General features: G+C 38.1%; 2 protein-coding genes across 3 annotated transcripts in view; both read left to right on the forward strand.

Annotated features, from left to right (window-relative positions):
* Nucleotides 1-796: 796 nt before the first annotated feature.
* adma (adrenomedullin a) lies at nt 797-2,976 on the forward strand. Its single transcript, XM_073837320.1, has 4 exons — nt 797-895; nt 1,334-1,437; nt 1,535-1,645; nt 1,809-2,976. The coding sequence occupies exons 2-4, from the start codon at nt 1,346-1,348 to the stop codon at nt 2,116-2,118; spliced, it is 513 nt and encodes a 170-aa protein (XP_073693421.1). The 5' UTR covers nt 797-895; nt 1,334-1,345; the 3' UTR covers nt 2,119-2,976.
* A 4,677-nt stretch (nt 2,977-7,653) lies between these two features.
* ampd3a (adenosine monophosphate deaminase 3a) overlaps nt 7,654-27,180 on the forward strand; it is a 32,660-nt gene continuing 13,133 nt past the window's right edge. The window contains exons 1-12 of one of the 2 annotated variants that reach the window (XM_073835656.1): nt 7,654-7,735; nt 7,978-8,089; nt 21,170-21,392; nt 22,475-22,652; nt 22,771-22,936; nt 23,310-23,529; nt 23,620-23,749; nt 23,829-24,023; nt 24,117-24,248; nt 25,425-25,588; nt 25,670-25,796; nt 26,355-26,518. In XM_073835656.1, coding sequence (XP_073691757.1) covers nt 8,029-8,089; nt 21,170-21,392; nt 22,475-22,652; nt 22,771-22,936; nt 23,310-23,529; nt 23,620-23,749; nt 23,829-24,023; nt 24,117-24,248; nt 25,425-25,588; nt 25,670-25,796; nt 26,355-26,518 — 1,760 coding nt within the window. In that variant the 5' untranslated portion in view covers nt 7,654-7,735; nt 7,978-8,028. The remainder of the gene's footprint in view (nt 7,736-7,977; nt 8,090-21,169; nt 21,393-22,474; nt 22,653-22,770; nt 22,937-23,309; nt 23,530-23,619; nt 23,750-23,828; nt 24,024-24,116; nt 24,249-25,424; nt 25,589-25,669; nt 25,797-26,354; nt 26,519-27,180) is intronic. The other variant, XM_073835657.1, reaches the window with a different exon arrangement.

A 27,180-nucleotide genomic window follows, 5' to 3' on the forward strand; every position in this document is an offset into this window, starting at 1 on the left:
ATTTTAGAAACTACATTATCAGAAGACTTAAATCTGATCTAGTCTAAAGTGAGGGGGGAAACATTTACAAACTAGGTGAAGGTCAGTAGGCATTCTGCCAAAATTGTAAATGTACCGTTATCTGTGTTTACATATCCAGAAATAAAGAGTCTTACCTCTTACATAGAAAATCTGACGGGTGTAACCCAAAGGTACCTCAGTTGCCACAGATCAACTGTCAATTAGAAAATAAACAATATCAATATTTGCCTAATAGCCCTTTTTAACAATGTTATAATCATTTTTATTTTGAAATCTATAAATAATTTCTCATACTTGTTTTATTTGATCTTTTAGGACTGTAAAAACTATATTATATTTTATACTTTTGTGTAAATCCAAATTAATTGCATTGGCCATTATTTTTATGCAGAATATTATTTCACATCAAACAAGTTAAAGATTTGTCTTTTTGTCTTTGCATAGTTGTACCCCCAGACAACACCCAGATTTAAAAATCATAAGTATTGTAATAGAAAAAAAATAAATTTATTGTAAGATTGGAATTTTCCATAGAATCAAAGAGTTCCCCAGATTGGTGCTTGCTTATTATTTCCAGAAACAGATAACACCCCATTAAGCAATTCTAGCAAAAAACCCATCAATATCTCCAGTTTCGTTTTCTTATTCTCTTTCATGGTCTAATTGAGGTTGTTACAGAGAGGAAGTGCTGGATGAGAGTGTGTCAGACATGCCCCTCCCATCTCCCTGCAGTATAAATGCACTTACGCCTGCTGTGGAGACTCAGACTATTAGCAGAGTATCACCGCTGCCACAGCATTAAGAGCAAGTGAAACGCCTCTGGATTACTTTCAACAGAGACTTCTGAAGCCAACCCAAGAGTACTTCAATACAGGTAAGAATTCTTAAAGGAAGCTTCAATGTTTTAGTTAGCTACTCAGTGTCTTTTCTGATAAGGTCAAGGCTCATGCAGAGGTTATCTGTAGTTATATAAGAAACTGAGCCCCAGTTTTGCATCTGTAAGTCAGGGAACTTGGGGAATCTGAGTGAGTTTTTCCAAATATGGTTTAGACATCATTGCCCCTTTTACTGCTAATCAGGGACCTGAAGCATAGTTGCAAGTTTACTTATTCATAGAAAGTGCGACCTCAGCTTGACATTGTAAATAAATGCATGATGAGTGTAAATAGCTTGGATTTTGGACTCTTGTGCAAGCGTGAGCAAAGCATGGTTGGCACAGAGTAGGGGAGTTGCATGCAGGTGATTGGAGGTTTTAGCTGCTTTCTTTCAAGCCAGATATCTAACAGATGATTCATTTGCTTTTTCCTTACAGATTTCAGTCAAGATGCAACTGATTCTGCAGTCAATCTTCTGCTGCTGCCTGCTGGCCACCGTTGCACCCAGTGTGGACAGTGCAAAACATGACCTGAAAAGAAGGTAAGCTGATGTGTTGATTTGATTTCAAGGTTTTTAGTCGTGTTTGGAAATGGTTGAAAAGTTTCTAAAAAACATGTTTTCTCTTCTCGATGCTTAGTGTCCGGCTGCACAGATCAAAAAGGGATTTGAGCACTGCACTGAGGATTTTAGACAACAGCCAGTTTGTCAGACCGGACGATGTCAAAGACACCTTAAGGCCACGTTCCAGGTAAGAACTGCCAAGCATTACCAGCTGAAAATTATGTCACTGTTTTCTCTAAGATAAGTGTTGGTTCACACATTGAAGTATGTTAAACTAAGGCTGTGAGCCAATGGCAATTACTCAGGAATGCTCAGGCATTAATGTCCTCTTCCCTTGTCTGCCTTTCCAGCACTGACATCAGCATAAGGACAAAACGCTCCAAGAACTCCATCAACCAGTCCAGGAGACCGGGCTGCTCTCTTGGCACCTGCACGGTGCATGTGCTGGCACACCGTCTCCACGACCTCAACAACAAGCTCAAGATCGGGAACGCCCCCGCCGACAAGATCAATCCCTTCGGGTACGGCCGGCGGCGAAGATCCATCCCGGACAAAGTAATGACACTGCGACAGGAGGGCAGCAGGCTGAGGACGGCGTGGAGCAGCTCGAGCTCTCAATCGCGGCTGCACACGCTGGAAGCGCTACTCAGACGGACGTGAGCGCACGGGGCGGGAGCGCTCGGGGACGCGGCGACAGAGGCTCGCCGGCCAACTATGAAATTCTAGAAATGCCTCAGACTCCTGCCAAGAGTGCTCCAGCGCATTCTTTTCCAAGCACAGAGGCTGGAAGAGCAATCTTGCCTTCTGAAGGCTGTCCTCGGAAGAAAAATCAACAAAGGGGGACGCAGATGGAGAAACTGAAAGAGTGTGCCTTGGATACGAGCAAGATATCTTTGCACTGAAGTGGACTGGTCTCAGGGAAAAGCAGAACCTCCTCTCCGGGGACCAACGGACTGCACTCCTGGCGAACCAGTTGGTGGGATTACGGCCCCCAGTTTAGCTGTTCCTGTGTCAGAAAGTCTTTGGACTTTAAGTTGATTCAACGGGGGAAAGGTTCAGGAATCTGGAAAGGAATACAGAGAGACTTAAAATGCCATTGAAGGCGTTTCTAATTTGGAATCACATTTTTGGACACTGTAAGCAGGATGAATGCCTTTGATTATATGAACTGTCTGTGCCAGTCCACGAGGATTGTATTCTAACTTACTTGAACATTGTTGTTGCTATTATTTGTATAGAGATATGTGCAATCTATTTCAGTTTTTTATTGCAAGTATATGTATATTTGAAACAAAAAATGGTCAAAGATATTGCTATTTAATTGTTTTATATAACTTTATACTACTTACAGAGATAGAGCTATTTTTGTACAGGGAAAAAACAAGGGCATTGAAGGTAGCGTTATATCTTTTATTCATTTATGTCAAGATGTTATGTCTCAAGCTGTGGTATAGGATAACTTTTTATGCAGTTATATATTTGTAAATGGGATCTATTTTATTTGTGTGTGAAATGGATTAATGTTGTCATTCAATAAACTTTTGCATACAATTAAAGCTGACGTCTTCTGGACCTCGTCTGTTTGTTCCACAGGAAGCAAAGGTAGTAAAAGGAAAGTGTCTCTCCATTGTTCCTCGTCCGGATTGCCAAGTGGACAGACAGATGATCAACACCTGGTCTGGGTTATTACATGTTAAAGACCCTGGGGTGCCTGGCAAATGGAGTGCCAAGTGCATTCCTTCTTTCCGTCTTCCATACCTGCTCACTTCATACAAAGTGAGTTATCTGTATTTGGCCAGGACTGTGTTTAATGGGACCTCTGCAGGGGGTGGGTTTGCGGGATGTAGAGCAGAGGTGAGGGGCGCTCCATAGGACATTCCACTTAAACACATCATTTTCATTCCTGTCTTAATGAGATGGAACTTCCGAGACGCGCTTTTTACTGTTGCACTCATATAACCCTAATATACAAGCACCATATGATGCTAATCATAAATGAACTCAAACAAGTGTCAGAAAAAAACATGAATAGTCCTCCTTAAAAATTGTCCATTGAATACAGGATGAAAAGTTAAATATTTCTGCTGTAGCCTTCCATTAATAAACTAGTGACAAATAAGCATTTGCCATTCAGAAAATTCCAGAAAGTTGAAATCAATAGTCAATATCCACAACAGAAACTTACAGACAGAATAAAAAAAGAGCTTTTGTTTTTCAGTGTTCCATCTCATTATCTGAATGAAAAATGTAATTTTACTATGGTTACTACCTTACTATGGAAAAAAATATACAAAACAAGCTCATTTTAGTGGTTACTGGAATATCTGACAATATTTAAACCCCTAACCAAAACATACTTATTTTTGAAAATGTGCATTTGAATAAGAGATTATGCCTTTTTCACAGAGATCAGACTCTCCCAACCATAACTGACACCTTGCAGCTAAAAATAATGTTCAGTCAAGCAGTACTCCTTTTACCTTATTTTAATGCTGTGGCTCCATCTTGTGGTAAGAATTATTGGAGTTCTCATTCTTTTGCCAAGAATTCCTAAATGTGTTCTGGGACTGATGCCATCTACCTCACTCATTAACACCTCATAAATCTTCACTCCTGTCAGTGAATATGGACCGGCAATCAACACAACGACTCATTTATACTTCACGGCCTACATATAGTCAGATTAGTGGCCTTTATATATTTTTTCTTTGACCGATTTAGTGACCAAAAACTATTACTCCCATAGTTTTTTAAGTCAGTTTCGGTGTGCCATCTATTAAACTAAATCCATATGTCACCCTGGACCACAAAACCAGTCTGAAGTAGCACAGGTATATTTGCAGCAATAGCCAAAAATACATTGTATAGGTAAAAATTATAGATTTTTTTTAAATGCCAAAAATCATTAGAAAATTAGGTAAATATCATGTTTCATGAAGATATTTTGTAAATTTCATACCACAAATATATAAAAACCTACATTTTGATTAGCAATATGCTTTGCTACTTCATTTGGACAACTTTAAAGGCAATTTTCTCAGTATTTAGATTTTTTTGCACCCTCAGATTCCAGATTTTCAAATAGTTGCATCTCGGCCAAATATTGTCCTATCCTAACAAACCATACATCAATAGAAAGCTTATTTATTCAGCTTGGACTAAAATCTTAACCTTATGACTGGTTTTGTGGTCCAGGGTCACATATGATTGATATGGCCACTTACATCCCACAAATGCAAATACAAGCATTTTGCTATTTATTTATTTAAAAAATATGTTTGTTTAATATTATGCTATCCAATAAAATGACATCCATACATTTTTGTGTTTCCAAATACTTTTTGTGGCCACAGTACCTTCTTGTTTAAAGCAATAGTTTACCCAAAAAGGAAAATTAGCCCATTAATTACTCACACTCCAGGTATCCTAGGTTTCTGCTTTCAGAAGAATGCAATCGGAGTTATATTAAAAATGATCATGCCACTTCTAAGCTTTAAAATTGGTATAGGCAGGTGTTTCTCTTCATCAGTCCAAAACAAGTCCAATAAAGTGCATCCATCCCCAATAAAAAGTGTCTCACATGGCTCCAGGGAGTGAATAAAGGCCTTGTGTAACGAATCAATGCTTTTTGTAAGAAAAATATTCATATTTAAAATGTAAGAATCACTTTAATCTAGCTTGCACCAACTGCTCGTACACGAAAACTGCTTTAGACAGATGACGTATGATGTCAGCATTGCACATGCGCCGCTCAGATATTTACAGACGTGGATGCGCCATGGAGAAATTAGAAACTCAAAACGAGGATTTGTAAAGAAAATGTTGGGGGATTCCGATGCATACGAAGAGGTTTTCCTTTGCTAAAGTAAAGAAACTTTGCTTCCTTTGCTCCTGTAAACAAATGTTGGTTTTCACGAGACTCAGTGCACGTGCATCTTACGTCATCTGCCCGAAGCTGCTTCTGTGTACGACTGTTAGCGCAAGCTATAAGTGATTATTAAGTTTTAGATACGGATCTTTTTCTTACATAAATGCGTCGATTTGCTACAGGAGGCCTTTATTCTCCCCCGGAGCCGTTTGAAGCACTTTTTATTATGGATAAATGCACTTTATTGGACTTGTTTTGGACTGATGAAGAAAAACACCCACCCATTGCCATGACAGAGCTGGGAAATGTGTGGATAATTTTTAATATAACTCTGATTGCAAATCATATACACCTAGGATGCCTGGAGGGTGAGTAAATAATGGGCTAATTTAAATGTTTGGGTGAACTAACCCTTTAAGGACACATGTGCACAATTCAGAATTGAATTGAGAATGACTCCTAAATTCCAATTCAATTCTTAAATTTGAATTGAATTTGAATTGATGTCAAAAACAGGATCTAAAATTACAATTCGAATTTGAATTAAAGGAAGCAGAATTGCAATTCAATACAAATTCAAAGAAATTCATATACATAAGTGAAGTGTTTAACAATGAAGCTTTACAATATATGTCAGATATGATTTCATTACATATTCTATAAATGATATTAGTTTGAACTACTAGTACAGATTACATTGTGTTATTTGATTACTTTGAAATGAAAATAACATTTTGAACAAAACTAATCAAACATTGAGGGAATAATTTATTTCCAGAATTTGATCATTATCTATATGTTGGAACAAAATGTATGCAGGGTTGAGGAGTGACTAGTTATATGTCATGAAATTATGCTATTAAATTACAAAATTAATGTAATTGTATGTGAGATTCAACACATTCTTTCTGTTGTATGACTGTGTGGAATGTCTTTGAATTGCCATGAATTTAATTCCACTTCCTGCCATTCCAACTCCAATTCAAATTCAACTTCCTGTGGGGCGTAGTAAATTCAATTCAAATTCCAACTCATGAATTCTGAAATTCTGAATTGTGCACAAGCCTGATGTACACAAGGTTCCCACGGATCATGGAATTTCAGAAATATCATGGAATTTGAAAAGTTCTATTCCATATATTATATATTTTTTGTCCAAGTCATGGAATATCAGGGATTTTTGTTTGCTGCTTTACATTTTAGTTTCCATTTATCAAAATGTAAATTTTATAAACCATATTGTTTTTATCGAGTTGTTTAATGCATTTTGCCTATTGTTATGGTTAGGCTATTTTTCAGTGCCATTTTATTCCCTTCCCACTTGTCAACTGGCAATCATTTAAGTCAAATCCAGTCACCAGGCTGTACCTGTTAACTGAGGCAATCATCCTAGGAAAATGTAAATTTCAAGACCTTTGGCTACAAAACGTCAGACCAACTAACTGGGGGGCACGCGACATCTACTGTAACATCTACTGTACTGTACTGCGCACAATCAGCAACAACAACTTTGAAAAACTAGGCATAAAAAACAATAGCCTACAGTGCAAGCACACACTTCTACAAGCACGCATGCTAAAGACGCAATGACGCACGAGACGCCGCAACGCAACCAATCTTAAAAAAATAAACACACATCAACTGTAGTTTCTAATTTTTATTACATTTAAAATCATGGAACATTCAATGCTTAATGTATTTTAATTATTCTTGATATATATTAAATGAATTAAAAACTGTGTAGGGGGCACAACAAACTCTTAACGCTGGCACTGCTTCAGATGTTAAAAGTAAATGATAGAAAAGCAAAAACTAAAAGAAGAACTAGAAAGACTGAATGAGGAACTTGACAAACAGAAAATCCTTCAGAGCATTTAACCCCTGATAGCATAAAAACATATCAAAGTGCATTTAACGTGTAAAAGCAAAACAAAAAAGTAGTGTGTTTTGTACTCAAAATGTCTCTGAACAAGTAAATAAAGCCTGCAAATGGATGGATCCGTTCATTATAGGTCATGCAAATTCAGCTTTTTAGTCAGTAAAAGCTAAGGAAAAATAATGGAATTTGCTTAGAGTGGGAAACCTGTGTACACATCTCCACAAGGGGGCAATAATGATCTCAGAGAACTAAAAAAAATAGTATTTTTAAAGTAATGTCTACTAAAATACCGCTAAACATCAGCGGAAGACGAGTGACTGTTTAATTTATAGCCCTGTGTTTTGACTCTAGGATTTGGGTGGCAAAATGACTCTGTTTTCTCTCTTTGCTAAGTAAATTCCATGTGCCATATCTCATACATCACTGGGGGGCAGAATTGAGTGGGTTATTTCTTTCCTGTGAGAACTTCATGGGTTTATAATTGCAGTGCAGCCGCAGAGAGGACATAGAGCTAGCTCTGATAGATCTGGGTAGAGGCTGGGTAAGTGTTTCAATAAGATTCCTAACATTTATTAGACATACTTTGTGTACATACCACAAAGACCTTAACAGTTTTGAGTAATTGTGAGACATTTCGTGTTTTTGTGTATGTTTGATGTTAGCCTTTACTAGCAATTCTAATGAACACTCACTAAGGTGCCACTTATTAAACATGACATCGAATCTGTTGCAATAATATTAAGACCCACCGTTTATTTCTCCTTTGCTCTAGTCTTATCCTGCTGCTGTATCTTCTCGTTCTCCAGGCCTGAGCACACAGGAAATGATGCGAAGACTCCAGACGCCCATAGCGAAGCAGCTCTCCAGCCCATGTTTGGGCAAAGGTAAGCGCTTATGATGCGTCTCTCCCTATCCTACAGGAAGAAACAGTTAAAATATAGTATATATGGGAAGGGGGGCACCAGGAATGCTGCTGGTCCCTAAAAATGAAGACATTGTAGAAATATTTACATTGGTCAGTTTAGCAAACAGCTTTATCCAAGGAATGCTAAGGGGGCACAATCCATCCTAAGGAGGCATTGAGATGATAAGTGCTGCAATACAAATACTAATTCTAGTAAAAGCAGAAAGTGCACTGTAGGTATGAGACAGCGAATGACAATTAAAAACAGTTGTTTTGGGGTATAAACATGGGTCCTGCGATTCCTATCTGCATCTCTGTCATAGCATGTTTTTAAAGTTATTATCTAATGCTCATTTCCTTAGGAAATGTGTGATTGCACTGGAGCTTGAATATCACGATGTTCTCACAGTCGTCTTGCAAGATCAATCAAGCAATAAGACATGTCAGTAAACATACAGTGCACAGTATAAACGAGTACATCCCCTCTGAAACTTTACAAATTCAGCAACTACTCTTTACTTAGAAGACATGTTTTTAGAAATATAATGTTCCACCAAGTCAGCTTTATCAATTACTAAAAAAGCATGTCAAAATTATTTAGGAAAATAAGATTGTCTTATCAAAGTGATAAAATGTTTTTTTTTGTTTTTTTTTGCAAAAATGAGTACAACCTCCTGACTTGTTTTGTCCCACACTGTAACTCAACTAAGTTTAATTATCTTGCTTGTGCTTAGTTGAGAAAAACAATACATCTGTAAAGAAGTATTTTAAAAACAATAACTGGAGGGTCATTTTTAAATTCAGTCAACATTCAGAATGTTGACTAAATTAACAAACACAAATCCAGCCGATATTTGACAAGTGTCAAGGCCAAATATAAAACACACAAACAATACTTTTATTACATAAAACAGAAAAAATTGTGACTCTTATTGAGTCTTAAGTAGCGCAAGTATATTTTCGATTTTAAATTATCGATTTTTCTTTTATGCCAAAAATTGTTAGAATGTTAAGTAAAGATCATGTTCCATGAAGATATTTTGTAAATTTCTGGCTAAATTTATCAAAACAAAATTTTTGATTAGTAATATGCATTGCTAAGACCCTCAGTTGAACAACTTTAAAAGCAATTTTCTCAATATTTGGATTTTTTTGCACGCTTAAATTCATTGCTGCTTGAAAGAACCCTTTAGAATTTTCTATATTTCTGCATAAATATGACCCAAAGCAACATCGGATTTTCATGTAAGTCCTGGAAGTAGACAAAGAGAATCCAATCAATCAAACAAGTGAGAGAAAGATATTTTCTTTGTCATTTATTTATTAGGAAAAATGATCCAGTGTTACATATGTGTGCGTTGGATGTGAATCTCTTATGGCGCTTTTCCACTACACAGTACCAGCTCGCCTCAGCTCCCCTGCGGCTCGACTCGACTCGGCTCGACTCGGCTCTGTTTGGTTTTCCACTGTGTAAAAGTTGTACCTGTACCTCCACAATAGTACCTGGTTGTCATAGCGACGCTGCAAGAAACTGCCGTGATGTAATCTTCTACGCGGCACACACCCGCTGTCTGCACCTCCTCGTTTGACCACGGCGTATTCTTCCGAGTTGCCATAATATGTAATGGATTGGATATGTCACGCAATCTCTGGCCAAACTTTTTAAAAATGGTGGGGTTATTCTGGATACTGTTGCTGGCACGTGCAATGATGACGCAGTGAATAGTGACGATTCTCTCTGACCAATCAGCAGTCTGCTGTGTTTTCACGTCACATTTTAGTTACGCCTCAGCTCGCCTCAGCTCGCTTGGAACCTCGCCGGAGGTGGTACGAAAAAAAGTACCTGGAAGCCGGTACAGGTACAACTTTTACACAGTGGAAAACCAAACAGAGCCGAGTCGAGTCGAGCCGAGGCGAGCTGGTACTGTGTAGTGGAAAAGCGCCATTAGATTTAAAGGTGAAATCAGTCCAATGAGTCCATCTGTGCAGATTTGTTTTCAGTCAGTGCAATGACTATCAAATGAAAAAAAAGAGTAAATATTGCTCATCAGGCTAAAAAAGGTTACAGAACCATCTCTAAAGAGTTTGGACTCCACAAATGCACGGTCAGACAGATTGTCTACAAATGGAGGAAATTCAAGACCACTGTTACCTTCTTGAGAAGTAGTCGACCAACAAAGATCACTCCAAAGCAGAACGTGTAATAGTCTGCGAACTTGCAAAAGTTCCCAGGGTAACTTTTAAGCAACTAAAGACTTTTCTCACATTGGCTAATGTTAATGTTCATGAGCTCACCATCAGGAAACACTGAGCAACCAATGGTGTGCATGACAGAGTTGCAAGAAGAAAGCCACTGTTCTCAAAAAGGAAAATTGCTTGCTAAAGATCATGTGGACAAGCCAGAGGACCATTGGAGAAAAGTTTAATAGAAGGATAAAACCAAAATAGAACTTATTGGTTTAAATGAGAAGCTATTATGTTCAAAGAAAAGAACACACTGTATTTCATCTTAAGAATCTTATCCCATCTGTGAAACATGGTGGTGGTAGTATCATGGCTTGGGCCTGTTTTTCTGCATCTTGGCCAGGACAGCCTGCCATCATTGATATAACAATGAATTCTGAATTATGCCAGCAAATTCTAAAAGAAAACATCAGGACATCAGTTTAAGAACAGAGTCTCAAGAGAACATGGGACATGCAGCAATACAACAACCCCAAACACACAAGTCATTCTCCCGAAGAATGTTTAAAGAAGAACAAAGTTAATGTTTTGGAATGGCTGAGTCAAAGTCAAGACCTTAATCCAATTAAAATGTTTTGGAAGGACCTAAGCAAGCAGTTCACAGGAGAAAACCCACCAACATCACAGAGTTTAAGTGGTTCTGCACTAAGGAATGGGCTTAAACTCCTACATGTTATTGTGCAGAACTGATCAGCATTTACAACAAACATTACCTTTAGTTACTGCAGCAAAAGGGGGTTACACCGGATACTGAGAGCAAAGATTCACATACTTTTGCAACGTACAGATATGTAACACTGGATCATTTTTCTCAATAAATAAATGACAGAGAAAATATTTTTCTCTCATTTGTTTGATTCTCCTTGGTTCTCCTTGTCTACTTTCAGGACTTATATGAAAATCTCATGATGTTTTGGGTCATATTTATGCAGAAATATGGAAAATTCTAAAGGGTTCGCAAACTTTCAAGCAGCACTGTATTTTCAAATAGTTGTATCTCCGCCAAATGTTGTCCTTCTCATGGTGTATAAATCTTATTTTCTCACTAAAGAAAAAAAAAATGACGCTTATGAATAGTTTTGTGGTCACCAGTCACAATAAAAAAAATGACTAGTCAATTGATATGATATAAAACCAATATTTATGAAATAACATTTATTTTGGATGATTAATTTATCATATTTTTCGAATTAGCAAAAGGATTCCACAACTATACCTTTATTTATGTATGTATTTATTTATTTAAAATAAAAAAATTAAGCATTTTTTTAATTAATACATTAAAAGGCCAACACTACATTTAAATAGATTTTTTTTATTCCATAAATTTATGTTCTGAAGTATCTGGATTACAGCACATTTGAGATTGTTCCACACGTGAACCATCCTGAGTGACTTTGAGGATTTCACAAGACACGGAGATAGCAGCCGCCATTTTGTCAAGTTCACACATCAGGTAAGTGTCACTTAATAAATATTTGTATTTAAACTATATTTATTTAAATCTAATTAAATTTTGTATGTAGACTAACTAATTAAAAAGGTGTAAAGTACAAATAATCATTGTATAAATTATGTCTAAGGGGTAATTGACTTAAAATTCAGGGAAAGTGGTCTTTCACCTTAAAATCTCAAAACTTTTACCTTAGAATCTTTCACCTTCTATCCATAAAACATTTAGGCCAGGATTAGGCCATAGTTCAATTAGGACATTTAAGTAATTTTTATAAACATGCTTAGAAAAAAACATTACTGGTGTGCATCTTGAGACAAAACAAAGGCACTGATATATTTTAAGATCAATCAGTGTAATTTTGTTTCAGTTGAAACAGCTCAGACTTACATTTTAGTCTAGGACTAGGCTTAAGCCTTGTCTGTGAAACCGGGGGTCTATGTCAAAAGCTGTATTACTGCAATGTATTTTAGGTTTAATGTTGTATGATATTTTTTTGTAAGCCATGTTGATGCTTAATTTTGATACGACTAATCAATTTTTGAAACGTTATTTTAAACATACAGGTGCATCTCAGTAAATCAGAATGTTGTGGAAAAGTTCATTTATTTCAGTAATTAAACTCAAACTGTGACACTTGTGTATTAAATAAATTCAATGCACACAGACTGAAGTAATGTAAGTCTTTGGTTCTTTTAATTGTCTTTGATTTGGCTCACATTTAATAAAATCCCACCAATTCACTATCTCAACAAATTAGAATAATTCATAAGACCATTAAAACATTTTTAGTGAATTGTTGGCCTTCATTTACTGTATAAATACTCAATACTTGGTAGGGGCTTCTTTTGCTTTAATTAATACCTTAATTCGGCATGGCATGGAGTTGATCAGTCTGTGGCACTGCTGAGGTGGTATGGAAGCCCAGGTTTCTTTGACAGTGGCCTTCAGCTCATCTGCACCAACACCAGCAGATGACACTGCACCCCAACTCATCACAGACTGTGGAAACTTAACACTGGACTTCAAGCAACTTGGGCTATGAGCTTCTCCACCCTTCCTCCAGACTATAGGACCTTGGTTTCCAAATGAAATACAAAACTTGCTCTCATCTGAAAAGAGGACTTTGATCCACTGGGCAACAGTCCATTTCTTCTTCTTCTTAGCCCAGGTAAGACGACGTTGTCTGAGGTTCAGGAGTGGCTTAACAAGAGAAATACGACAACTGTAGTCAAATTCCTTGACACGTCTGTGTGTGGTGGCTCTTGATGCCTTGATCCTAGCCTCAGTCCATACCTTGTGAAGTTCACTCAAATTCTTGAACCGATTTTGCTTGACAAGCCTCTCGAGGCTGTGGTTCTCTCAGTTGGTTGCGCATCTTTTTCTTCCACACTTTCTGTTAACATGCTTGGATACAGCACTCTGTGAACAGCCAGCTTCTTTGGCAATGAATGTTTGTGGCTTACCCTCCTTGTGAAGGGTGTCAATGGGCGAATTCCAAACGGAAGGGCGGATCCCTATGCCCTACTCCCTCTGAAGGGCAGAGCCCTTTGAAGTGAGTTCTTTTAAGGGAGTAGGGCATTTCTGTCTCTTTTAAGCGTTTGGAACTCCCTTTGCAAAGGGAACGACTGACGAAATGTTACCTTGACAACGCTGCGTGTGCGTGCAGCATTCAGCACTCTTATCAGTTGTTGTAAATAAATACTTCTTTTCATTATTATTTTATTTAAATATTTATTTTATTTACTATTACACTTTTCTTAAACTGAACATGCTTAAACTTGCTTACACTACCGTCTTAAATTACATTTTTATCACTGACGAAAAATATTTTGTATTACATTAAAATAAAGACAAATTTAATCAGCCTATTCTACCTAAGTATGTATGTGAAGTCGAAATCAACCCCAACTTTGCTTTAAAATGCATTGCAAGAGCTCCTAACTGAAGATCATGTGATCACTAACGGAAATCACTTCCGTGAAGTGACCATGGAATGTTCCCTTCTCTAACGGCCTTCTGGAAGGGCCCTTCGTGAAGGGATTAAGTTGCTCACTTTCGTTTGGAACGTCCCTACAAATGGCGTCCCCTTCCCGAAGTGCCCTAGAAGGGCGCAAAAAAGCCGTTTGGAATTCGCCCAATGATTGTCTTCTGGACAACTGTCAGATCAGCAGTCTTCCCTTTGATTGTGTAGCCTAGTGAACCAAACTGATGACCATTTTGAAGGCTCTGGAAACTGTTGCAGATGTTTTGAGTTGATTAGCTGATTGGCATGTCATCATATCCTAATTTGTTGAGATTAATTGGTGGGTTTTTGTTAAATGAGAACCAAATCATCACAATTAAAAGAACCAAAGACTTAAACTACTTCAGTTTGTGTGCATTGAGTTTATTTAATACATGAGTTTCACAATTTGAGTTGAATTACTGAAATAAATGAACTTTTCGACAAATTTATTGAGATGCACATGTAATATTTATGCTACTTTTAAGTTAACGTGTTGAATGGGTTTTGCATATGCAAACTTTTGCAAAGTCTTGTGAAGTTAAAAGAATTACATTAAACATAATTTACAACCAGCTATGATTAAATGGCGCTCATTTCAAAGGGGATGGATACAAAACCAATTTTTTGGCCTAGTGAATGGCACTTTGGAAGGGGAGTTCGTCGTTCCAGATGGTAAACTTTGGATAAATTGATGACTCAATTTGTAAAACATCACCACTGGTATTTGTCAAAGCATGGTTGGCACAGAGTAGGGGAGTTGCATGCAGGTGTTTGGAGGTTTTAGCTGCTTTCTTTTAAAGCAGACATCAAACAAATGAAACATTTGCTTTTTCCTTCAAGATTTCAATCACGATTCAACTGTTACTGCAGTCAATTTTCTGCTGCTGCCTGCTGGCCACCGTTGCAACTGGTGTGGATGGTTCAAAAAAATTGGGGAAAAAAGGTAAGCTGATGTGTTGATTTGAATTCAGGCTTTTAGTCTTTTCTCTTCTTGACACTTGCCCGGCTGCAGAGACCAAAAAGAGATTTGAGCCTTTCTGCAATGAGGATTGTCAGACCGGACAATTTCAAAGAAAACTTAAGGCTACATTCCAGGTAAGAATTTCTAAACATTACCAGCTGAAAATTATGTAATTGTTTTGTGCAAGGTAAGTGTTTTTTCACATGATGCAGTTGGAGTACAAACTTGTCAACCAAGGCTATAAGCCAACAGCAATTGCTCAGGAACTCAGGCATTATTGTCCTCTTCCCTTGTCTGTCTTTCCAGCAAAGACATCAGCATAAGGACAAAACGCTAAATAAACTCCAACAACCAGTCAAGGAGAAAAGGCTGCTTGCTTGCCACCTGCTCCGTGCATGATCTGGCACAACGTTTCAATGACCTCAACAACAAGCTCAAGATGAAAAGGGAAACCACCCGCTGACAAGAACAATTCTTTTGGGCACGGTCAGTGGTGAAGGTCCATCCCAGAGAAAGTGTTTCTGATTCTTATCAGAAAAGTGAGAAGTTGCAGAAACGTTTACATGTGTTAATTTAGCAAATGGCTTTACCCAAAGGAATGCTAGGGCATAATCTATCCTAAGGAGACAGAAACATAAGTGCTAGAAAAGCTGAATATGTAGATACAATAAATGACAATTAAATTGTTTTGTTTGAGAAAGGCTGACATTTTTAATAAATACAAACATGGGTCCTGCATCCCTGTATGTCCTTAAATTTATTATCTCATGCTCATTTCCTTGGGAAATGTGTGATTTGCTCTGGAGCTTGAATCTCACAATATTCTCAGTGGTCTTACAAGCTCAATCAAGCAAATAACAAATTTAGCAATTACTCTTTATTTAGAAGACATGTTAGTGTTCTTTAGAGATATAATGTTACAGCAAGTCTGCTTGATCAATTACCAAAGAAGCATGACAAAATTATTCAGTAACATTAGGTTGTTTTATCAATGTGATAAACTGTATTGCAAAAATGTGTACTCTCTTGAAAGTTACTAAATAAAAGAAAAACTGGTGTACATTTAAAGCAATTTTTGATCAACAGGTAAGTATGTTGAACCAAAACTTTTAAAGAAAAGTAATTTGTTGACAATTGAAAGTGTTATATAGCCCATTACATAATTATCAGACGTAATGCACTTGGGAGAGAACTGTCAGAACTGTATAACGATTTGTTTAACATCTCAACCAACTAAAATCGTAACATTTTTAACATTTTTCAACCAGCTCAGAGTGCATTGTTACATCTCTAATAACATAGCCATTTCCTCCAAGGAGGCAAGACAGGCAATGTCTCCTCAAATAATTGGATGAAAAAAAAAATCATAGTAAAAACAAATAAAACAACGCAAATATTACAAACTATGACATAAATAGCAAATAAATCACTTGCTTTTCTAAAGTAAAACTGTCCAACAGCAACACCAGCAGGTAAATGTAAAGTGGGAGTCCGTGTTTCTCGCCTCCTCTGAGCCCACTGAGTTTTAACAGACCCCTAAAGCATGAGGTGAGTTTGGTTGGGGGAAATTGAGAATGAATTGGGGATCTTTAAGTGCGCATTGTCAGTAAATCACACACAGAATTTTCACCTCCCATCTGCGCCTGCCCTCTAACGCTAATTTGACCTGTTTAGTAAATCTTTTTGGCTGATTTCATTCTGGTCGAGAACCGTCTTGGGTGTTCTCACAGACTTCCATACAAACATTACAAAAGCTTTTTATTTCAGACGAAAGCTGATCTTTGAATCTTTCTAATCATCAAAAAATCCTGTAAAACATGTACTCAACTGTTTTAAATATTGTTAATAATAGTAACAAAAAATGTTTCTTAAACAGCAAATCAGCATATTAGAATGATTTCTGAAGGATCTAGGGCTGCAACAACTAATCAATAAAATCGATTATTATCGATAATGAAGATCATCTACAACAATTCTCATTATCGATTAATCAGATCAGCCCATAGTGCGCGTACAACTTCAGAGGGTCGTGTCAAATTACAGCACTGAATGATGCATTTCTATGGACAAAATGCATCTAAAAATAGTGGAGGAAACAGAATGAGATGCTGCAGGGGAGTTACGTGATCCAAGCTGCCCAAAACATGAGAATATTTTATTTTAAACTTTAAGCTAATAGCGTAAAAAGCAACCTGTGAGACGCTTTGACAGATTCGTTTGCATCCTCAGCATGAAAACTTTCAGTTTACGGTCATATCCTTATCTGTAAATGTCACAAATTCACACAAGCATTTCCATTTTTTCATAGAAGTCCATCCTGACATTCTGTGTTAAGTTTAAATCTTTACTGAATGAACGTCAGACAGCCCCGAGCACAGAGAGGGAGACAATTATTACTCAAAACATTCATTGTGCTGAAATATGTTGTTGAATGCTAAATTTAGGTTTGAAAGACAACATGTAGTGCACATATTTATGGAGAGCAGGAACTATGAAGGGATAACAGTGTGTAATTATCTGATATAAATATCAGACACTTCATAGCTACCTTTTATATAAAGAAATGACAGCGTGTTCCTGCAGAACATTCCTCTTACCTGTTGGTTAACTGAGTTTGTTTTTATTCACCTTTATCTGTATTAGGCTATTCTTTTCATTTTTTTAATGTAGAGATTTAAATTTGTAAACCCCTAAGTGCTTAACAAATTTAATAAAACAAATGTAAGGTGTTTAACAAATTATGTAAGGTTTGGGCCACTGTTGCTCTAAACTAAAAGTATTGGTGATTACCAAAATAATTTTCTAGCTTTCTGTATTGGTTAGTCCTCCTATATGCATAAGCTCTTTAGTAAAAGTAGGCTATTTCTAATGCTATAATAATTGCTGTTATCTATGTAAAAAAAAATAAAAAATAAAAAAGTCAAGCGCTCTATATTTGTCTTTTCTTATCACGACAGTGTTGGTCTAATAAATTAAGCACTGTTTTCATAACATTCAGTTGGCATGTTTGTTTGAAGGACATTAGAGTGCGGATCGGGCCGCATTTTTCTGTCCGAGCCCGGCCCGCGTCCGACAGAGCAGTAACCGAACCCGACCCGAGCCCGACAGGCATTAAGATATTTATGTCCGAGCCCGATCCCAGCCCGACACAGTTAAAAAAAATTTTTTTCTCATACTAATGACACATGCACTTTTTTGTGTGGAAAGCCCGCTTTTATTAAGCAACTGTAGGAAGGCGTTCGGAAATGTCAACAGATGAGAGCATCAGCGCACACGGGGCAAAAAGCGCTGTTATAACACAGGCGCACTATAGCGCTGATGTGACCGAGCCCAACCCGAACCCGAGCTTCCTTTCTAAATATCTGTCCGAACCCGGCCCGGCCCGTCGGGTTCCGTCGGGCTCGGCTCGGGTATCCATCCTCTAAAGGACATTGGGCAGATGTGGAATAGCTTGATTTTTGTCAATAAAAAAAGATTTTTTAAGCCGATTAATCGAAAAAATTATCGACCAGCTAATCGATTATCAAAATAATTGTTAGTTGCAGCCCTAGAAGGATCATGTGACACTGATGACTGGAGTAATGATGCTGAAAATGTTTTAAAACATTTTTAAATATTTTCAAATAGAAAGCAGTTATTTTCAATAGTAAAAATATATTACAATATTACTGCTTTTGCTGTATTTTGGATCAAATAAAACCAGGCTTGGTGAGCAGAAGAGACTTGTGACTGGTAGCGCATGTTGTTACACTCATGCAGAAAATTTAGTTTTGTGAGAATCATCCTCAAACTTAATCTTGAACTTGGTAAAACAATTAGCTTTATTTAAAAATGTTTCAAGTCTACTGGGATAAACTATACTGGGGTGTATGCTAAAATTGCCACTGGCACAGAATATGGAGAAGAAATGCACCTGTGGAAAAGTAGCTTTTAAGTAATAAAATCCTTTATGAATAGAACTGAATGTTTTTTTAACAATTAATTCTTTTCAATGACTATATTATTGAACTATACAACATGATACACTGTTTGCAGTTACATCATTCCTCTTTATGCCGATGCACCTCTGAGTCATCAATTAGACCCACAGGTGCAAGAAAACAGAGTGGTGGTCATTCATTATTTACACAAGCATTTACAGCCTCAATGTAGAAAGGCATTCAAAGACACTTGCACAGCTTATATTTCAGATCGTGGCTCAGTAGCTTCGGGTTGAGCTTCTGTACTCATCAACTCCGAAGCCAAAACCATTAAGACCTGACTGTACTACATTAATCTCTCATAAACCTTTGCACCACATAGACCCTCAAATCCCTCAGTCACATGATCCAGAACTCCCTCTGATCGATGAGGTGGGGAGATATTCAAGCTGCACCTTAATTCCAGCCTGACAAATCCACTTCCAGTTCCTCCCCCAGCCCTGTCCAAGCAGCCTGTAATAATACCCAGCACATCACAAGGATTGTGATGCATCCATGTGATGCATCCAAGTTTCAGGTCAGGCTGACAGGCGCACTTGGTCTCACAGAGAGAGCTGGGTAGGTTTTGCAGTTGGCGCTCCAGTTGGATAAGGTATGAGATAAAAGCAGCTGTTACAGGATCATAAAGGACAACAGTCAGATCAGGTAAAACTACTTCCCCTTTGTCCCCTCGCTCTCAGTTTTTACAGTCTGCTTTCCATATCTCAGTATGTGTGTATGTGTGCGTAAGTGAATCGTGCTGTGAGCTTCAAACAATCACTGCGTCTAAGAAGACAAAGGGTGAGATGGTTTGTTTATTCTAATGGTTTCAAATGCATGTGATACAAATAGATGCTGGGCATGCTCCCATGCTCTGGGACAACATGAACAGCACCCATTCTGTCAACAGCCAGTTTAAGCTCTGAAGCAAACAAGAGGTATCAGTTTCAGGGGTGATTACCTCTGGACTTTACGTGACATGATGCCCCATGCAGACCTATGATAATAGACAGCAGGACTGTATATCTGGGGCTGAAATGATATGTGCCTAAAGCAAGGTCGGAGCTGGGATTAGAGGCTGTTCTGGGGGGTGAGGGATAACTGAAGCTGTCAAAGGAGATGCTCTTTTGGCCACAAATTCCGTTCACGTGGACAGTTGGGTTTCGGAGATCAGCTCTGGGATTTATGGGCTGGATTTTGGGTGATAGTGAGGGAGTAAATCCCAAAGAGTTAGGAATAAAGAGTTACCCGCAAGAGATGGCTTGGGAGGATTGAGCAAGGTCCTGTTCCTAAGCGGTTCTTGGTAGAATTCAGGGTCACTTTTTGTTGACAGGCGGTGGTGACATATTCAAAGGATTAGTAGCTCTGTGGCTTTCAACCTCTTAAAATAGAGAGAGAGAGAGAGAGACTCAAGAAAACAAAATGCTAGTCAGACAACAGCAGTTTCTCAGAGTTCGACTGGACTTGGCCCACACCAGACACATGCACACACAAACATAAACCCAGTAGCACATTGAAGTAAGAACAGTCGAAGCCGAGATGGCGGTGACGGGGGCTGAAGGTAAGAATGGCAGCAGTTGCACAGCTGTGCATGTCAGGTCACCGCAGACATAAGTAGAGTGTATTTATTTCAGAACCAGTAAATATTTTTGGAGAGGTCTTGTAGGTACACTGGCAGTGTAGAAGGACTTTCTTGTTGTTCTTAAAGTGTTTCAGTGAGGTGATCCTAAGAAAAGTTTGTTGTGGAAATAGATGCAATGAACTATCGAAACGAAAACAGTTGATTTGTGTGTTTTATGGAAAAGACCTTGTGAGAAGAGTGACTGTGATTAAATATTAATGTAATTTATTACAATCATTAGAGCTAGATAGACTATTCTCCAATTTTGTTCATCATCTGGTTCATTCTCAGATGTCAACAGTACCTATGGTTACAAAGCTGGCAACAGTCAGTATGATGGGCACAAACTCTACTTGAAATGGGAGTTTCGTAGAAAGCTTTAAAAGAATGGAAACCTTGACAAAGGGATCTGGTTCTTGCCAAGAATAGCATCTGATGTGGCCACTGTGGACCATGTTCCTAACTGTTCAGGGAGAAGTCACACTCAGGACTCAGATACTTGATCTGTCCTCACACAGACATAACTGTTTTATAGGGCAGTGTGTCTGCAGCTGTGTACTGGCCTAGCGACTGACTTTGCAGGCCAAAACCAACAGCCTGGGAATGCACATGGCATCCCAGGACTATTTACAGCAAGCATGTTGATATGAGCCCTGAAACATGCATCAAAGTAACCCTGTTGTTTTGAGCAGTGACACCAACTCAGAAACTAGTACAGCAGTTCTGTAAATGCTTGTTTGACCTAAAATGTGACATGTTTATGTATACAGCAACTTAATGTTACTGAGGTGTGTTTAAATCTGCCCATATACAGATATGCCACGCCAGTTCCCAAAGATTGCCCTGAGCGATGTGGATGAGGAAGTTCGTCTGCTGGCAGAGAAGGTGTATGCCTCGGCACTGAAGGAAGAGGATACAAAAGATGCCTTGTCCATGTACACTGTCCCTGAGGACTGTCCCATAGGCATGCAGGAGGCCAAACAGAGGGAACTACTCAGAGAACTGGCTGAGCAACAGTCAGAGGAAAGTGCCAAACGGTCAGCATCAATTAGTTCTTCAGTGTTAATTACTATCAGTAGTTTCACCCTGCTTGAAAGACCAGATCGTACCAGTCTATGGTGGACAAGCTGGTCTTTGGAACATGGTAGCTGGTTAGCTGTTGGTCCAAACTGGTCTTTTACCAGCTTGATAAATATGGTCTACATGGTTGAAACTAGATCCACCAACTAGTCAACCATGTAGACTAGGGGGTTCCAATCCTGCTTCTAGAGAGTCAACGTGCTAGAGAATTTTGCTCTAATATGCCCCAAGTTTCTAGTGATCCTGAAGACCTTGAATAGCTGGTTCAGACATGTTTAATTGGTTTTGGAGATGAACTCAGCAGAACAGGATTGGAAACCCCTGATCTAGCTGCTGGTCCAAAGTGATCTTTTACCAGCTTGATCTGGAAAAAAACTCTGGTCCTCATTTTTCTGCGGTGTTCAGCTTCAACTCTAATCAAACACAACTGAACAAGTTAATAAATCACTAGATTACTAGAAAGGTACAGGCAGGTCAGTTTGATCAAGGTTGGAGCTGAAATCTGCAGAAAAATGGATTTTGTGGGCAAAAGTTGAGAACTACTGTTCTAGCTGCTGGTCCAAAGTGATCTTTTACCAGCTTCATCAACTCTGGCTCGCAAGATCTGTTTTCCTGAGTTCAGCTCCAACTCGTATCAAACACATCTAAACAAGTTAATAAAGGTCTTTAGGATCACTAGAAAATTATAGGGAGGTAAGTTTGATTGAGAGCTCCTGGTCTGTTGAAAATTGCTCCAACCTGCCACAGCATACCTGGCTGGAAGTCTAGTTTCTAGTGATCCTAAAGACCTTGATTAGCTGGTTCAGGTGTGTTTAATTGGGTTTGCGGCTAAACTCTGCAGAATGTAGAATCTCCCTGATGTAGACCAACTTGGACCAGTTATATCTCTTTGGGCCATCCTGAAAACATGTCAAACCAGCTACCATCAGAAGCTGTATTTCATTGGATTTCCAGCAGGGCAACTAATGACTTAAGAAACACATGCTTACAGAATATACTATTGAATCTTTAGCACCTATTTGCTTTTATCCTTTTTTAGGAAGAAGAGTTTTAAGATGATTCGATCCCAATCTATGTCACTGCAAATCCCATTAATTACCGAGAGTGTCCGGGGTGTGGTGACACCCCTCATTTCCCCTTCCTCTACCTGCTCCTCCATCTCACAAAATTTCCAGGAGTATCAAAGAGTCACCATAAGTGGAGACTATTGTGCTGGGGTGTGTATTATTAGAATTTACAATCAACCAACTTGCTCTGCTTCCTGCCATAATTTGTTGAAAGTTCAACCACCAAAGGTGTTTTTAACAATTGTCTTTTGTCACTGTGTACTTGCAGATTACAGTTGAGGACTATGAGCAAGCAGCTAAAAGTCTTCTAAAAGCTCTCTTTATTCGAGAAAAATACTCAAAACTGGCATATCACAGATTCCCAAGGACCACTACACAGTTTCTACGTACTGCGGCAAATGAAAGGTGGACAGAAGATGACGAAATCCTTCCAGGTACATCTATATTTGCTTAGACTTCATAACCAGACATGACATGGAGACCATGTGCTTTTTTAGGTTTATTTTAGGCTCTATAAACATTTAACTGGAATTTTTGTTTACAAATTTTTTTTTGACTATGTTAGCTTGAGGCTCCTTTTTAGTCCCTGTCTAAAGTCCCTTCCCAAGACATCAGTGTTGAGCTAATTTTAGAAGACATGAGTTGACATGAGTTATGTGTAGCTCAACTAAGAACACTTGAAAATTCTGTGCTAGAATGGGAACAATTCTTTCTCTGCTGATGGGAAAACCAGCATTTTTTTATGCCGGTCACCAGCAAAGGATATTTTACTGTTTTTTTTTTTTTTTATTCTTCTGCTCTCCACAGATATCTGTCCCCGCCCTGGTGAAGGAGAGGACCCTTACAGCATGGAGAATATTCCAGACAACCTCAATTATCAGATGAAGATGAAGGATGGAATTATTTATGTATATGAAAACACTGAAGCTCTGAACATGAACAAACCACGCTGTCTGCCTTATCCAGACCTGGAAACATTTGCTATCGACATGAGTCATGTGCTCGCCATGATTGTCGACGGGCCTACGTAAGTCTCTAACCAATATGACCACAGTGGTCACCAAATCTGCATATTTGAGAATTCTGAGATCTAAAGCAGTGTTTCTCCTTTAAACAGTAAAACCTACTGTCATAGACGACTAAACTTCCTCGGGTCAAAGTTTTACCTACATGAAATGCTCAATGAAATGGCGGAACTAAAAGAACTCAAGGGTGTTCCTCATAGAGATTTCTACAATGTCAGAAAGGTATCATTTGACACACACATCAATGTATGCAAATGTGATTTCCCCCGCTGCCTAAATGTACACAAATGCTAACTTACAGGTAGACACGCATATCCATGCAGCAGCATGTATGAGCCAGAAACACCTGCTTGATTTTATCCAAACCACCAATAAAACTGATGCAGAGCGAGTCGTCCTGGAGAAGGCGGGGCTTAAGCTAACTCTCAAACAGGTGTTTAACAACCTGAATATGGACCCTTATGATCTTACTGTAGACTCCTTAGATGTCCATGCCGTAAGTAACGTCTTATCTATTAGTTATACATGTTACAGTGCAAGGATATCCTGGTGGCTTGTACAGAATACTTCATGTTTACTGTATTTACAGGGCAGACAAACCTTTCATCGCTTTGACAAATTCAACTCCAAGTACAATCCAGTAGGAGCAAGTGAGCTACGGGAAATCTACTTGAAGACTGACAATTACATTGAAGGGGAGTATTTTGCCCGCTTGATCAAGGTACAGTCATTTTGTCATAAGACTAAGGGTGTAGGTTTGGTTGGTGGGGACATTCAGACAAACTATATAGATGTGTTCACCAACACATATTACAGTTGAGGTCAAAAGTTTACATACACCTTGAGGAATCTGCAAAATAAGAGAGATCATACAAAATGCATGTTATTTTTTATTTAGTACAGTACTTACCTGAATAAGATATTTCACATAAAAGATGTTTACATATAGTCTACAAGAGAAAATACTTTACTAATAAAAATGACCCTGTTCAAAAGTGCACATACACTTGATTCTTAATACTGTGTTACGTGAAGGATCCAACGCTGTGTTAATTTGTTTGTTTTGTTTTAGTGATAGTTGTTTGTGAGTTCCTTATCCCTGTCCTGAACAGTTAAACTGCCTGCTGTTCTTTAGAAAAATCCTTCAGGTCCCACAAATTCTTCAGTTTTTTTTTTTTTTTTTTTTTTTTAGCATTTTTGTGTCTTTGAACCCTTTCCAGTAATAACTGTATGATTTTGAGATCCATCTTTTCTCACTGAGGACAACTGAGGGACTTGTATGCACTAATGCTTCAGAAGAAAACACGGTGCATTAAGAGCCAGGAAGATCAGGGTAAATTATTTTGTCTTCTGTGAAACATGTAAGTATCTTCTGTAGCTTCCGGAGGGCAGTACTAAATGACAAAAATAGGATATTTAGACAAAATAAGAAAAATGTACACCTTCATTCTGTTCAAAAGTTTACACCTCTCGCTCTTAATGCATAATTATTCCTTCTAAAGCATCAGTGAGCATTTGAACCTTATCTAATAGTTCCATATGAGTCCCTCAGCATGAAAAGATGGATCTCAACATTATATAATCATTGTTGGAAAGGGTTCAAATACACAAAAAAGACTGAAAAAAACAAAATTTGTTGGCTTTCAAGGATTTTTCTGAAGAACAGCAAGCAGTTTAACTGTTCAGGACAAACAAGGGATTCATGAACAACTGTCACTAAACTGTATTACTAATATTTTAATGTGAAAATTTAAACTTGAATAAAGTTAGCTGAGTTTGCGTAAGGGTACATTTTAAGTTTTGCTTTGCATTAACATTTTATAATAACTATCCATATAACAAATGTACTCATATTTTTCTCATTTAAGAGCCCTCTGTGTCTTTTTGTCTCTGTCAGGAAGTGGCACATGATCTGGAGGAGAGCAAGTATCAGCATGCTGAACCACGACTGTCCATCTATGGAAGTTCCCCTGCGGAGTGGGAAAGTCTCTCACATTGGTTTATTCAGCACAAAGTGTACTCTCCAAACATGAGCTGGATCATTCAGGTGCCCAGAATATAGTAAGTAGCTACAATAATAATACATTTTCCTAAATTATTCATATCTTGTTTTACAACTGCTATTATGCTTATTCCTTTCAGTGACATTTTCAAGTCACGCAAGTTGATTCCAAACTTTGCCAAGATGCTTGAGAACATTTTCCTTCCTCTGTTTGAGGCTACAGTGAATCCCCAGAAGCATAAAGAGCTCCATGTATTTCTAAAATATGTAAGTTCAAGATTCATTATAAAAAATAAATAAAAAATTCAGTGTGATAAACTTAATGTAAAATGTGTGTAATTGTTTTAAATACCTCATGGCTAGATCTATATGGATATTCCCATTTATTTAACAGGTTTGAATATATATTTTAACAAGTTTGGGGAGAATCTTTTCTGCTCTGGCATGAAAAACGTGACTGGTCTGCACAAAGCCCAGATCTGAACCCCACTCAACATATTTAAGGATTAATTAAAATGACAATGGCAAGTCAGGCCCCATTAGTGAATGCCTGAACTCTGACCCATGCCTGACCTCACTAATGCTCTTGTGTCTGAATGAGGGCAAATCCCTGCATCCAAGTCCATGAACATCTAGTGGAAACCTTCCCAGAGAAATGGAAGCTGAGTCCACATTCTTTTGTCCATGTAGTGTATTTTATATTTTTGATTTGATTCATTTGTGATCATAGTGATTGCAATTTTAGAACAATACTTTAAAGGGTTGCAAAAGCTTTTGTAGACCTCTTTTTAAGATTTGGCTCATGGGATGTCCCCTCTTTCACAGGTGACCGGCTTTGACAGTGTGGATGATGAATCCAAACATAGCGATCACATGTTTTCTTATAAGAGCCCCAAGCCTGAGCAATGGACAACAGATGACAACCCGCCCTACAGTTACTACCTCTTCCACATGTATGCCAACATCATGGTGCTCAACAACCTCAGGAAGTATGTGCTCCATTATATCTGTTGCACACACCAACTGGATTCCATTAGGTGAAGGGAGAGGCTACATCTCCCATAACAATAGGAAAAATGTCAGCACTGGAGGAGGAAGTAAACAGAGATTACTTAAATATTTGCAATAAAGATCTTCCACTATACACCTAGGCTTTGATAAACCTTGAATAAGTACTGGAAGGCATTCAAGAATACAAGGTTTCCAATTGCATGTGTGAGTGTTTCACTATGCACCAGTCCAGGACATCTATAAATACCACCGTATCAGTAATACACACATATTGAGTTACAACTGAGATACTGTTAAAGCCTGTGGTATTCTGTCAAACCTGACATCATCTTTCCACTTTATAAAGGATGGATTATGGACTAGACCAATGGGATCAGTGTCCTGGGGCCTCTGAATGCATTGAAGAGTTATAAATGTACTGTATTTACACAGGAATTACAGTAAATGCAACAGAATAGCCTAAATAGTGTGCTTTATTTGGTACCATCTAAATGAACTAGATTTATGTCAAAAAGAGTCACTGAATCTGACAGTCAACATGACGAAATAGATAAAAGGAAGTCATTTTAGGGAATAAATCAAGTCAGAATTGCAAAATATGAACTCACAATTCTAAGAAAAAAGATATAAGCTACGCAGG

Source organism: Garra rufa, chromosome 3 (assembly GCF_049309525.1).
Source record: "Garra rufa chromosome 3, GarRuf1.0, whole genome shotgun sequence".
Lineage (NCBI taxonomy): Eukaryota > Metazoa > Chordata > Actinopteri > Cypriniformes > Cyprinidae > Garra > Garra rufa.